The sequence below is a fragment of the Callorhinchus milii genome, unplaced genomic scaffold, assembly GCF_018977255.1.
Source record: "Callorhinchus milii isolate IMCB2004 unplaced genomic scaffold, IMCB_Cmil_1.0 Scaffold1012, whole genome shotgun sequence".
Lineage (NCBI taxonomy): Eukaryota > Metazoa > Chordata > Chondrichthyes > Chimaeriformes > Callorhinchidae > Callorhinchus > Callorhinchus milii.
The window spans coordinates 8,132-23,829 of NW_024705753.1; the positions used below are offsets into that span (position 1 = coordinate 8,132).

The 15,698-nt window shown below is 41.2% G+C and overlaps 1 protein-coding gene across 1 annotated transcript; it reads left to right on the forward strand.

Moving 5' to 3' along the window:
* Positions 1 to 1,203: 1,203 nt before the first annotated feature.
* Positions 1,204 to 14,025, forward strand: LOC103172230 (probable G-protein coupled receptor 139; the record flags this gene model as incomplete). The annotated part of the gene is made up of 5 exons (XM_042346563.1): positions 1,204 to 1,216; positions 1,311 to 1,598; positions 12,014 to 12,028; positions 13,347 to 13,634; positions 13,878 to 14,025. Coding segments are annotated over exons 1-5 (752 nt in total), but the record flags the coding sequence as incomplete, so codon positions are not given.
* Between the last annotated feature and the right edge of the window lie 1,673 nt (positions 14,026 to 15,698).

The window sequence follows — 15,698 nt, forward strand, 5'->3', positions numbered from 1 at the left end:
TTGGTATTGCAGGTAACCAGTTAAACACACATTTTACTTGTACCCCGATGTACCACAAGTTTCGACATGGCACATATATCTACTTCTCGTCCTCCAGCTGTGACTCGTACAAAGATAAGATATTGTCGTTGGTTCCACCAGCTCTGCTCTCGCTGTGAGACTGGTAGTGTTTCCCTTCTTCTTTGAGGGTCTGCTTGCTAGCACACGCGTAAAAATTATGACAATAGGAAAAGCCCAAGAAGAGTATCTTCAGGTCTGATCCGACGGTCACTCAAAAGTGTGTGAGGTGGATATATTGAGCCTCCAGTGTTTCAGGACACATTGGCTGTAAGAATGTCTGGCGGTGGGGAAGGATTGAGCAGATAAGCGAGCCAGATCCGTCAGCAGGTTGAGAGGCAGAGGTATGCCAGGGCAGCGAATGGTTTGCAAATGTTTTGAGTATCTTTATCTCAATGTGTTTTCTAGAAAGGAGGCAGGGAATCCTGTCGAGGACTGGAGTGATGGAATTGCGGAGTTTGTGTTAGAGTGGCCATGTTTGGAATTGTTTTGAATGAATTGCATGTTGTGAATGGAGGGGGTTGTGGTGACCAGTGAGAAAAATATTGGAGAATCTCGAAATTTTCGGTGTCTGACTATAAATAGCGCGAATGAGCCCTTCATTTATTTTGACGTTATTGCGAATTTTGCTGTGCGTGATGCGAATTATTTTCACATTAATACAGTGGAATTTTTAACGCCATCTTCAATTAGTAGAGGTGAATTTACGTATTTATGTTGTCATCTGCAGGAACACATTTTGAGACTAAATATGGTCCACATCTTCAAATTTATATTCAATGGATATACTTGACAATGTCCTGTCAGAATGTAACATGATTGTAACCAGAGAAGAGCAAAAAATATTTGAGGATACAAACTTTATTTGGTGTACACATGGCCAGGAAATTTGGAGAGAATTCATTCTATTTTCTGGTAGTGTCACAGGAGATCTTTCATGTCCAACAGAACAGGCGACAGACAGGGAATTTGTTTGAACTTCTTACATGTTACTCGGTTTTCTTTCGTCTGTAGTTCATTGGTTAAATCATATCTGTAGCTCATTGGTTACCGAAATCGCCTGTTAAGCGAGATACCTGTGTTTGATCATTTCAATATTCCTTATTAATGCTTTGAAATTTTTTTTTTAAACGGGCCCATCAATCCATGAGTATTGATGGTATGCTGCTGCGTGAATGAACTTTGAGCAAAATACCATCAACTTACGCAGCGCACAGGTAAATATGTTTGTTTGCTGTTCCATTTTCTCACAGCGAATCTGTTGGCCATTGTGGTCCTGTCCCGGGGAAAGTGTGGGCTCTCAAAATGTATCACCCGCTACATGGTGGCCATGGCAGTGGCCGATCTCCTGTTCGCCATCAACGAAGTGGTTTTGAACCACATACATTCTCTTTATTTCAATCACACATTTCTGGACATCACTCCCGTGTGTTCACTCAGAATGGTGCTGATGTCGGCGGTGACACACATGTCAGTCTGGTTCACAGTGGCTTTCACCTTTGATCGCCTGGTCGCCATCTGTTGGGTGAAACTGAAAACAAGTTATTGCACCGAGAGAACAGCAGCCGTGGTTGTAGGAGTAATTTCTTCTCTGAGCTGTTTCATCAGCATTCCCTGGTACCTTATGTATGAGCCCAGAGAGATACTGAACAAAGTTCCTTGGTTTTGCAAGTTCAAAGTGGTTTATTACACATCTCCCACATGGATTGTATTTCACTGGTTTGACACAATAATAACTCCGTTTGTTCCATTCTTTCTGATTCTGCTGATGAATGTGTTGACAGTCAGACACATTTTAGCTTCGAATAGAATCCGCAGAAACCTCCTGCAACTGAAATATGAAAATGGCATTGATACAGAGATTGAGAATCGAAGAAAATCAATCATCTTACTCTTCGCAATATCAGGCAGCTTCATCCTGTTGTGGCTAATGTATGTTTTAAATTTCATATTTTTGCGAACCTTAGTCAATTACTTCTACCAAAGCTACAGAGACCCAGTGTTTGTTATCCAAGAAGTGACTGACATGCTTAAGGTTTTGAGTTGCTGCACAAACACCGTAATTTATGCTTCAACACAATCTAAGTTCAGAGAGGATGTCAAATATCTTGTGATCTTTCCGTTTAAACACATATTTAAACTATTTAAATAAAGGAAAATGCGTGGCACTCGATGTAATTTGTGAAATATTAACAACGAGCCATCGTCTAGTGGGACAATTGGTAGCTTCCGAAAGTGTTTCACAGAATATATAGTGAAGTAGGTTCCAATTAACGGATGAATGGGGCTCCTTGGTCTGTAAGCCCCCTTGTTGCTCCGTGAAAGTGCCTCCAGATACATTCATATTTTTATTATTATTATTAATATCATTAATTTATTCCACCTTCCTTTCAAACTACGCTCAGGAAAAGTCAACAAGGATCAATTACGTGTTGCTGTTTAACCAGAAAATTGTTTTAAACATAAACTCATCACGAGGAATATCGTGAATTAAAGATAAATGAAACATTATTCAAATAATTGTTGGTTCGGCAAGTTGAGGTAACAGCTAACTTCATATGTTAAGAAGGTTAGAAATGCAAAAGGGAGTGGAGGGTGACGTGGCTCAGTTGGTAAGTAACAACAACTTGTACGTTTATGTGGGGCTATTGGATGAGGAGAGGATCGTGGTGGCTTCTAAAATAAAGGAATTCAATCCTGTATTGGTATTTGGTTAATTTTAAAGGGAAGAAAATCGAGCCTTCTCTTGAGGACTGCATTTATCAGTCATTTACAGATGTTTCGAGAGTTGTGACAAATTATGTGGCAAATAAGCACTGAAAAGTTATCCTGTAAAACATTTGTACTAGCAGCTGAATTGTATAGAGTTTCCGTTCCGCCTTTCGTTTTATTTGATGAGTTACCTTATCAGCTAATAAATAATTCACCTAATTTGAACAAAGCCATTGTGTCATATTGTATTCTCTTGTTACTCAAAAATTTGGCAATCACTATCTGCAACTGGAGGAGTTGTCTGTCACTAAGTATGTGATTGATTAGAGAAATGCTTGACTTCCTGACCCACTGCACCAATGGCCGGTATTGTTACATTCTCCACACTGAGGCCTCCCAACAGTCGGCTCCTGCTGCTGCCACACGAGGAAGTTCAACAGGGAGGGAGCGCAAAGTTAGAAGGTTGTAAATGGTATCTAGTCAAATAAGTTCACCAACGGGACACATGCGGCCGTCATTTGGACACCACTTTTGTAAAGTATCGAGGCAGTGTATTGTGCAAGTAATTGTGACTGTCAAATTGCAGTGAAGTGAGCGTCCAATTTGTATTGATGGTGTTGTCAGCCAGGACTCCAGGAGAAACTCACTTATATTTTTGATGCATGTCATTGTACAGAATATTGTCAAACAAATAAACATATACAGACTTACCCAAAACACACACACACATCGACACACACACACAACAGCACAGAAACACAGAATCACAAACACAGACAGATAAACACTCACAAACACACGCAGATATGTAAAGAGGGAACGAAACACATAGGCATATATGCAAACAGAGACACACACATACACACTCACAGAACACTCAAACGCGCACAGACAGGAACACAGTCGCAACCAACAACAAGAAGAACTTCAAATCGTATAGCGCCCTCCGTGCCGCGGGTTGTCCAAGTTACATACGCGCAGACAGAGAGAAACACACAGGAAACGGTATATTGGAAAGTATGATACTAGTCATGCCAAGCGACTGCAAGAAGTTTGGAAGGAAAACGAGATGGATTTCCGTGATCTTTGGCTCAGGAGATTGCTATTTTCTTATGTTCTTATGATCGTATCCCAGACAGATGTGCAATAAAGTCAAACGCCGTTAATATCTTATGGTTCCTGCTCCTTAAACGGTCAGCGGGAAGATTCGCCACAGATCAGAGTTTATCCCGCTATCATTTGAACAGGGACTGCACTCAGTATAAATTTCTCTGTGCAAATGTGCTTGAATGTACAAGGATTAGACTTGTTATCAGTGTTGCGGAATGCCACCTGTCCGCGCTCAATATCCAGGTGTTCTCAAAGGACCAGTAATTCTCTCTCAGGCGGATACTCGATGAGGTCAGAGCTTCATATTCATCCCCAATTCTCAGTCACAATCGAAGATTGAATCTTGTTGTGAACTGTCACACAACGGGACAGGTATGAGCCCAAAAGTTCTTCATTTGATCGACAGCGAGACACATTGGTGCTCAGGCAGCAAGACGAACGAGTTAGGACGTCTTAAAAAAAACTGACAGCAATCAACTCAATTTAATTTTTCACAGTACGGAACAATAACTTTGCAAATTCGTGAAAGAAAATTGTTTTAAGTTGATTACAAATTTATATTAGTATAACGCATATCAATTTGAGGGGTGAAGGCAAATTCTCACCGTATTCATCAACTTGGGGATCAGAGCTGAATAGGGTGATTTGGGGAAAGATGATCCCTGGTGAGGGCAAAGATATAGGTCTTGGGACAGACTTGAATAAGTTAAACCAGGGTGTCAGACAAAACATCTGCGAAATGGAGATACAGAGTTTGTCCAGAATGGCTGAAAGCCCCATGGTGTGTGTAATGCGAGGTATTTCAAGCTGCCTGGCAATGTTGGAGGGTAGAGAGTGCATTCTTGCTTGTGGAGCCCTGAAGCTCAGTGTTCAGAGAACTCGCCTTGCAAGCGAGACACCTGGGTTCAATTCCAGGCTGGGCGAAACCTTGGGCAAGTTTGGTTACTCCACACGCCACATAATAATCCCTCCAAAATAAAACAATAATAAATCGGTCATCTTCAAATCACGACTGTTTGTGGGACGCTTCTGTTCGCAATTGGCTTCCGCTATTCGCCCACAAATATACAGTCAAATCACTTTACAGTCTATTCTGTGCAGCGCTTTGAGGTGTCGAGAAGACGTGAAAAGCGATACATCAAATGCAAGTATAATTATTTTTATTATTATTATCTGGATGTGACAGAAGTAGGTTAGTGGCAAAACTTTGATCCTTTGTGCGCTGCGGAATCCAGCGGTCACCGCTTGCGGTTCGAGGGCTCAACTCTGCACCAATCTACGCAAACACTATATCAGTCAGCGATTAGCGAACTTGTGGAACAGGCTCCCGAGGGAGACGGTTGAAGCAGGAAATGTTGATTCATTGAAACACAGATTAAATAGTTTTATTTGAAGAAATAACACTATCTGATGTTGCACACAGGATTTCGGGACATATGTGCATGCGACCGCATGGCAGGTGGAAGGCAAACTAGATGGATCTTGATCTTTTTCCATTCAGCATTTCGGATACTATTCTGTTCTTGAAACACATGACTTACCCGAGATCTTGATGTTTGAATAGTTGTGCAGGGCAGAGCTGTGGAAGCTCGCAATCAGAGAGTTAGTGCTGTCAATCCGATGTTTTGCACACAACAAATACACCTTGCAATTATACATCGCCTCTCACATAGGGTGGCACTTCAGAGCGTAGGAGAGTAGTGGAGCACCGCTATGAGGCGGTGTGAACGGGGAATGACAGGGGCAAGGTCGACTCGGAAGTTCTTCAGAAGAGACCAGAAGACGGGAAGGATGGGGCAAAGGTACGGGAAAGGGGAAGTGTGTTTAGGATTTCGGGGCGAAATGACTCAAAAAATCGACCACAAGTGGTAGAATGGGGAGCACGAGATCCATGCAGAAGGCAGGAGCATATCGAGGGGACACATGGTGGTGGGGTTTAGGTAATAAACAGGTAACAAATGCAGCAATGTGCCTGGCAAGAGAGCGTTCTGTACACGAGTTTGAGGTTGGTGAAATCGACCCTATGGTTGACGGAGAGCCAGGAATCCTTGGCTAGAATTAGTGTGACATGTGCTCGGAGAACCGTACCAGTCAGTATACCGGCACGGTATACTGGGATATCTATCCACCTCAGTCTTCACGATGCGAATGGATTCAACATCCAAAGCCTCTTGAAGGAGAGATTTCCACTAAAGTTTGGGTGAAAGTATACTCCTAGATTCACTTTTGAATGGCATGTGTCTAATTTTAACAATATGTCCCCTTGTTCTGGATTTCCCAACCAGAGGTTTTCGTGTATCTGGATCTACCCTATTGAATCACAGTACCAATTTAAAAATCCTCAATGAGATCAAACTGTAACCTTCTCAACTCAGGACAATAGAGAACACGTTAATGTCATCTGTCTTCATAACTTACCTATTTTAGCCCAGGTACAGTTTTGTTGGATGCGCCATGTACCCATTACACTCCCAATCTGTCCTTCCTGTGGTGCGATACCTTAAACTGAACTGATCTCCAGATCGGGTCAGACGGTTCTATCAAGAAGAGGCATCATTTACTTCCATTTATATTCCAGCCTCCTTGACTTAAAGGCAAAAATCTCATCTCTAAATAAAAATAAATAATAATAGTAGTAATAATATGCTATAATATAATAATAATAATAATCCTTGCATTTGTTACAGCGCCTTTCACGTTTTCTAGCAGTCTGAAGCGCTTCACAGAATATACAATAAGGTGTATTGACGGCATAGTTGTGGTCGAAAATGTCAGCCATTTGCTCACAGCAAGGACCCACAAACAGTCGTGTAATGTGTGACTAAATTAGTATTTTTTTTGTTTGGTATATTATCATCCCCGGAAAAGCGATCCAATCGACTAACAACCAGGTTCCGACTTATTGGTCAGTAAACAGGATCGTGTAGAGTTAGGAAAGTTTCACAACATTTTGCATTTCTCGTATTCATAGTATTTTGTAGCTCTGAACATGGTTTCAGTGAAGTGTGTACGTGGGCACCCAAATCCCTTTGCCTTCCACAGTTCTTAATTTCTAACGATTTAGAAATATTCTGCTTTGCTATTTTTGGAGCAATCGTGGATACCATAGGGCTGGAGAGTTGCAATAATAAGGGGCAAAGTAAATTTTGACTCAGAAAAGTAAGGGTTGTTTGATCCAGCCACAATATTTCCAGCCTCATTGGATACTGGGTATCTGCCCGTGGACTGGTGTTTCGCAAATGTTACTCTACTGCACAAAAAGGATCAGATAGATAATCCCGGGAACAACAGGCCATTCAGCCCAAATTCAGTAGCATGGAAAATTCTAGAGAATGCAATCCAAGTCAAATCATATTATCACTAAGAATACTATGGTTTGATGTAAGAAAGGGCAACACATAATTGATGAAGGCAAAACGTGTCGCACAAATCTGCTGGAGAATTTTGGTGGATGAACATAGTGCAGTTTATGTAGTTCATGTGGGTTTCAAACATGGATTCAGACCGGTCTAGGAGAAGGAAAGGAGAGAATGCTGGTGAACGGTTGTTTTTCTGACTGGAGCGAAAAGTACAATAGTTTCCCCTCGGGATCAGTATTGGGATCACTGCTGTTTCTAATCTACTAAAATAACCTGGACTTGTTCACAGGCTCTACATTTTCCAAGATTGCAGATCATACTAAGCAAAGAAAAGTTGGAAACTGTAAGTTGGACAGTGTCAGACTGCAGATGGACATAGTCAGACTGGTAAAACGTACAGAGAGGTGGAAGATGAAGTTTAACTTAGAGAAATGCGAAGTGATGCATTTTGAGAGGTAGAATTCTGAGGAGAGGCTATATAAGCTGATGGTACAATCTGAAAGTGAGAGGAGGAAGGGAAGCCCGAGGATTCAGATAAACACATATGTGAAGGCGGTAGGACAGGTAGAAAACTATTTCAAAAAAGATTACTAGATTCCAAGCTTGATCAACGGCGGCACATAATACAAACGTCAGGAATATATGACGTACTGAGATATTGGTTAAGCCTCAGCTATTGTAATGTTTTCGGTTCTCGGCACCAAACATAAGGAAGGATGTCAAGGCATTGTACAGGATGCAAATGAGATTGACCAGGATGGTACCGAGAAAGAGCAACTTCAGTTATCAGGACAGGCTATGGAAGCATTAATCTCCCTGGAGCAAAGAAGTTTAAGAGCAGAGTTATTAGAAGTATTCCCAATTTTAAGGGGGTTCGACAGAGTAAACAAGGAGAAAATATTGCCACTGGCTTGTCGGTCGGTAACCCAAGGGCACAATTTAAAATAGTTGCTGAAAGAAACAGATGGGAGATGATGAAATTTCTTTTCAAGCAGAAAGTTGTTTCGATCTGGAATGCATTGCGTGAAAGGGTGTTGGAAGCCGATTCAATCAAAACCTATTACGTGGGTGTGGGGATAGGGCGTGGGGGTGGTGGGGTTGTGTGTTGGGTGGGGGGTGGGGTGTGGGCACGTTTCCTGAGCTATTGAGAGAGTGCGGGTGAGGAGAGTTGGTTTGGATATCCGCTTTCAGATAGACGGCAAAGACACGATGGTCCGAATGGTCTCCTTCTGTTCTGTGTACTTCTGTGATCCTATTATTCTCCCAATGGCAAAATCCAGTCCCGAGCACCAACTGAACTGATCCTAACTGAAAAACTGGCCGTTAGATAGGAGGTTTCGTTCATGAAGCTTCCATGTTAATTAATCAAACACTTTTTTAAAAAAATCTGCCTTTTAATTACTTTCAATTATATAATTTGTTGCACAGATACAGCACAGGCTTCAGATCATAAATTATGTGATTCTTTTTCATAAAAACTGTGCATTATCATACTTTTAACAGCTGCAAGCAGTGGAAGAAACTGTGTTCAACATAAAATCACTCTGCTGTATTTAGTCATTATATTATGGCTCAGTTTCTTTTGAGATAACAGGCGGAGCTCGAAGATGTCTATCCCACAATATTAAGGAGAACACTAAATGTTATATCAACGTGTACAAGCAGAAGGAATTCAATATATCAGCAGAATGGGCAGATCGGTGGAAGCTGAAGCTGAATCAAGCAAAATGGAAGATTATACATTTGGGCAGAAAAGATGAGCGAAGGTTATACATACTGACTGGCAGTATCTTGCGAGTAGCAGAGGAGCAAAGGCACATTAGTGGTGGCTTTATCTCTGTAACTGGAAGTGGCAAGCAGCATATCCTTCCGATTGTTGGATGTCGAAATATCTGTGGAAAGCTGAGAGTATTCTTGGTTCTATAGGTAGAATCATAGATACAAATTTCAGTTTCCAATGGCATATTTTTGCATATCATTGATTACATTGCAACTGCCGCACTGTGTTCAGATTTCTCGTATTAGAAAAGATTATAAGGTATTGGAATGGATGCAAAGGAGATGTACAAGAATGGTGTCAGTGAAGAGGGCCAGTTCATAAATATCTGATTAGGTTTTGCCTAATATGTGGGGGTCATTTGTCTGATTAGTCCAGAGCAGAAAAAAATAGGTTGTGTGATTGAGATCGGCTGCAGATTAGCCAGAAACTACTTCAACGCCTCTCACTGAGAGAACTGACTGGCAAGCATCCAGATGCCTGTGCTTGTCGCGTCACATAACATACACAGAAAATGTGAAACTGAGTACATGATCGGAGAGAAAATATAGCAAGAATATATATCGATTGCTTCGTATGTGCTGATGAACTCGGCTGTTAGATGCAGAAGAGGGCAACTTGAACGATTTAGGGAACAGCGGTACTGGAATGGGAGAAGGGACTAAGTAATCATGTTTACACTGGAAGAAGAACAAAACGATTGCTGTCCTTAAGATTCTAACATGGCCAGATAACACAGATCATTACAGGCTGTCTCAACTTGTCCAGAATAGCAAAACCCGAGGACACGGCCTGCAAATGAAGGGGGTAAATTCAGTACGATTCTCCGAAAATATTATTTCAGTGAGCGATTAGTGAACACGTGGAACAGACTCCCATGGGAGATGGTTGCAGCAGCAAGTGTTGATTCTTTCAAGCACACACTAGAGAGATTTTATTCGGAATATAACAAAATGAAATATAGTACATAGATTGTTCGGGGCATATGTGCACTTCACCGCCAGAGAGTTGGACGAACTGGATGCACCTTTTTTTCTCGTGAAGCGTATCTACTGGTCAAAGGCACTTTGTTTTTTCACGTCAAAAGAATATCCGAATGCTTCACATGATGTCGTTGTGCATCTGTAAGGAAACACGTCTGTGCAGTTGCACAGCAATATCCCAAAAGCAGACAAAATACTGTGTTGAAATAATTTTGAAATTCTATGGAATATATTTATCTGTGACAAATGATTCACTTTGATCTTGTTAAACTCGGACAGAATCTAAGATGCACCTGAGCAACTACTCTGGGGACCCAAAGCATTTCTTCTAGCAAACCTGTGCCTTATACTCTCCGGTATTAATTAAAAGGATTGTGAGTTTGCAGGGAGAGAATGAGCATTCAATTACAGAAACTGTCTGATTTCAATTTGTAATATATATATATGGATCTTTGTCAGATGTTTTAAAATCAACAGCAAATTAAACTTATACAGTGGCCTCCACTCGTGATACAGTATCAGTTATTGAAAGTGGGGTTATAAGAATATGCATCAATCAAACAAACAGTCAATCAAAATTCATTCAGCTTTATTGCTCAGTTCTCTGGGAATGTGGATCAAGAATCAATAGATAGCAGTTCATAAAAAAAATCGGTATTCAGGGTTGATGAGCCATTCGGACGTAATGCATTCTGGTTTACTGAAACAAGTAAGGGTGGAAATAACGGAGTCTCTGAGCAAAATCTCTCAATTTTCTTTGGACACCAGTGTGCTGCCAGAGGACGGATGTGATGCAACTGATAGTCCCCAGTCCATAAACTGGCAGAAGGATTAACCCGGTAACTGGAGGCCAGTCATAAGCTCTTCAGTTGTTGGGCAACTTCCAGAAATGACAATCTTCCAGAGACAAAATACATATTCACATAGAAATATATGGTTTAATAAAGAACAGCCAACAGGTTCTAACAAAGCGGATATATTATTTATGAAGTAACGAAGAGGGTGGAGGAAGATTATACAGATCGTGCAGTTTACATAGAATTTAAAATGGCTTATAGTAAAGTGCTATATAAGACACTTGTAACAGAACAGAAGACCACGATTTTAAAGGGACGGTGGCAGCATGGAAAGAGAATTGTCTCGGTAGCGAAAGCAGAGAGTGGTGGTGAACGGTTGTTTTTCTCTGTAGAGGGAATTCTGCAATGCTGTCCCCCAGTGATGTGTATTGGGACCACTGCTGTTTTTGATCCCTGAATATCAAATTTCTATTGGAGTAAGACAACGTTAACGAATAGTATATCTTTGGAAAATGCACCCTAGGGAGTCAGAAGCTTGAAGCAGGGAGTGTTGTTTCTTTGAAATACGGATCACATAGTTTTCTCTTATGAAATAACATTACGTGATTCAGCACACAGTGAGATTGCGCAAAAGGTTCATCCACTGTCTCATAGTTTGGGACAATGTTGGTTTCACTCTCACTGGGTAAAAACAATTCTTTTTGGTGGATATTGTGCCAGGACAAGACCAACGCTTTCTTTATATCCAACCCACGGGCCTAGTAACGAAACCCGTCTTATAACATTGACCTCAGCCACCATTCATGCTCTCTGATCAGAACCCACAACCACAGTCATTTACTCAACATGTAACTGGTCTGACTCAGACACAGGCTCACCCTGACCACTACACGTGTTAGATTTCATTCCAGCTTTCTGTTGTTCAACACGTCACCTTAACGCTGGCTCAGGCCCCATGAGATCATGCCAACCTCCCCCAAGGAATCCAGTCAGCAGTTCGTGGCAGAAGAGGAACATTGGTATTTCGCAATCATTTGTGCAAATATCTTATTCCCAGTGGAGACAGTTCTGGGATATAAAGACTGGCAGCTTTGAGTGTCCAGCACTGACAGCCTATCCGCTGGTGATACACAATGTTGAAGGCTATAGCCTTCATTCCGTGGCAGTATCTGCCAACACTTTTTCGGATAATGATAGTTTATTATCCTATTCTTGCAGCTATTGGTATTGCAGGTAATTAGTTAGATACAAATTTTACTTGTATCCCGATGTACCACAAGTTTGCGCATGGCACACACATCTACTTCTACTTCTCCAGCTGTGACTTCTGTTCCGCTGATGTCTTTTTTGATGTCTCTATAAAGATAAGATATTGTCGTTTGCTGAACCCTCTCCACTCTCGCTGTGAGACTGATAGTGTGTCTCTTCTTCTTTGAGGGTCTGCTCGTTACTACGTGTGTTACAATGGTGACCGTAGGTACAGTCCTAAAAGAATATCTTTCGGTCTGATCTGACGGTCGCTCAAAAGGGTGTGAGTTGGAGACATTGAGCCTCCAGTGTTTCAGGACACATTGGCTGTAAGAATGTCTGGCGGTGAGGAAGGATTGATCAGATGAGCGAGCCAATTCTGTCAGTAGGTTGAGAGACAGAGGTATGCCAGTGCAGGGAATGGTTTGCAAATATTTTGAGTATCTTTATATCAATGTGTTTTCTGGAAAGGAGGCAGGGAATCCTGGCGAGGACTGGAGTGATGGAAGTGCGGAGATTGTGTGAGAGTGGACATGTTTGGAATTGTTTTCAATGAGTTGGATGTTGTGAATGGAGGGGTTGGGGTGACCAGTGTGAAAAATAGAGAATCTGGAAATTTTCGATGTCTTACTATAAATAGCTCGATTGAGCCCTCTATTTCTTTTGACGTTACTGCGAATTATGCTGTGCGTGAGGTGAATTCTTTTCACATTTATACAGTGGAATTTTTAACGCCATCTTCAATTAGTGGAAGTGAATACTCGGATTTATGTTCTCATCCGCAGGAACACATGCTGATACTAAATAAGGTCCACATCTTTAAGATTATATTCAATGCATATACTTGACAATGTCCTGTCAGATGCTAACATGATTGTAACCAGAGAAGCGCAATAAATATTTGTGGATACACACTTTATTTGGTGTATACATGGCCAGGAAATGTGGATATAGTTCATTCTATTTTCTGGTAGTGTCACAGGAGATCTTTCATGTCCAACAGAACAGGCGACAGACAGGGAATTCGGTAGAACTTCTTACATGTTACCGGTTATTTTCGTCTGTAGTTCATTGGTTAAATAATATCTGCAGCTCAGTGGTTACCGAAGTCGCCTGTCAAGCGAGATACCTGTGTTTGATCATTTCAATATTCCTTATTAATGCCTTGAATTTTTTTTTAATGTACCCATCAATCCATGAGTATTGATGGGAAACAGCTGCGTGAATGCTCTTCGAGCAAAATACCATCAACTTACGCAGCGCACAGGTAAATATGTTTGTTTGCTGTTCCATTTTCTCACAGCGAATCTGTTGGCCATTGTGGTCCTGTCCCGGGGAAAGTGTGGGCTCTCAAAATGTATTACCCTCTACATGGTGGCCATGGCAGTGGCCGATCTCCTGTTCGCCATCAACGAAGTGGTTTTGAACAAGATACATTCTCTTTATTTCAATCACACATTTCTGGACATCACTCCCGTGTGTTCACTCAGATTGGTGCTGATGTCGGCGGTGACACACATGTCAGTCTGGTTCACAGTGGCTTTCACCTTTGATCGCCTGGTCGCCATCTGTTGGGTGAAACTGAAAACAAGTTATTGCACCGAGAGAACAGCAGCCGTGGTTGTAGGAGTGATTTCTTCTCTGAGCTGTTTCATCAGCATTCCCTGGTACTTTATGTATGAGCCCAGAGAGATACTGAACAAAGTGCCTTGGTTTTGCAAGGTCAAATCGGTTTACTACACCTCTCCCACATGGATTGTATTTCACTGGTTTGACACTATAATAACTCCGTTTGTTCCATTCTTTCTGATTTGCTGATGAACGTGGCTGACAGTCAGTCACATTTTAGCGGCCAACAGAATCCGCAGAAACCTCCTGCACCAGAAAAGTAATAGTGGCAATGATGCAGAGATGGAGAACCGAAGAAAATCCATCATCTTACTGTTCGCCATATCAGGCAGCTTCATCCTGTTGTGGCTAATGTATGTTTTACATTTCATATTATTGCGAACGTTAAACAGTTATTTCTATCAAAGTTACAGAGACCCAGTATTTGTTGTCGAACAAGTGACAGACATTCTTAAAGTTTTGAGTTGCTGCACAAACACCGTCATTTATGCTTCTACACAGTCTAAGTTCAGAGCGGATGTCAAATATCTCGTGATCTATCCGTTTAAACACATATTTAAACTATGTAAATAAAAGGAAACGTTTGTCACTTGGTGTAATTTGTGAAACGCTGACAATGAAACATAATGCATTGAGGTAATTGATCGCTTGGCATTCATTTCAAGCGGTTTGGAGCAATAGTAATAATCTACGCGATTGACAAAAAGCATTACCACGGCATCTGAAAGCGTTTGAAAGAATATACTGTCAATAAGGTTCCAATTAATGGATGAATGGGGATCAATGACCTTTAAGCCTCCTTATTGCTCCGCGACGGTCCCTCTATGTTCTTTAATACTATTACTGTTATCACTTTAATCCAGATTCCTTTGAAACTACGCCCACTCGATGTCAACAAGTAGCAGTTACTTGCTGCTGTTTAACCAGAAAATTATTTTAAACATAAACTTATCACGAGCTCAAACGTGAATAAAATACTAATGAATAGATTAATCAAATAGGTGTTGATTAGGCAAGTTGAATTAACGGCCAAAATCCTATGTTAGGAAGGTTAGAAATGCAACAGAGAGAGGAAAGATACGTGGATCAGTGTGAAGTGAGCAACAGTCTGATCGTTTATGTCGAATTATTGGGTGAGGAAAGAATCGACGTTGTTTCTAATACATAAGAATTCAATCGTATATTGCTCTTTGATTAATTTTCAATGAAGAAAATCAAGTGTACTCTTGAGTTTGATATTTATTAGTCATTGAGAGAGGCTTCGAGAATTGAGTCGAATTATGAGGTTGATAAACACCGGAATTTTATTTTGTAAAATGCTTGTACGAGTAGCTGAAGTATCCACAGTTTCCGTTCTGTCTTTCGTTATTTGCTGAGTTAATAATAATAATAATAATAATCCTTGCATTTGATATCGCGCTTTTCATGTCAGGGGGACATCCCAAAGCGCTTCACAGAACACACTGTAAAGTGAATTGACTGTATATTTTATCAGCCAATAAATAAATCACCAGATTTGAACAAAGCCACTGTGTCATATTGCATTCTCTTGTTACTCTAAAGATCGGCAGTTCAATTCGAGTCTGTAAGTATGTTGACCCCAGCAATGCTGGAGATTGGTATTGCTGTTATCATCCTCGAGGCAATCACTCTCTGCAGATGGAGGAGTTGGCGGTGGCTAAGGATGCGATTGATGAGAGAAATGCTCGCCTTCCTGACACACTGCAGCAATGGCCGGCATCTAGACTGATAAAATCACCATCGGACCAGATATGGCCCGCGGGCCGCCATTTAGACACCATTGGCGGTTGTACAGTATCGAGACACTTCATTGTGCAGGCTGTGAATTTGCAGTGAAGGGAGTGTCCAATTTTAAGTTGGTGTGTTGTCAACCAGGACTCCGGGAGAAACTCACTTGTACTTTTGTGTCCTGTGGTTGTACAGAATTATGTAAACTATTTTGTATATTCAGACTCACACACAAACAAACGCACGAACACCCCAACGCTGAAACACACACACACAT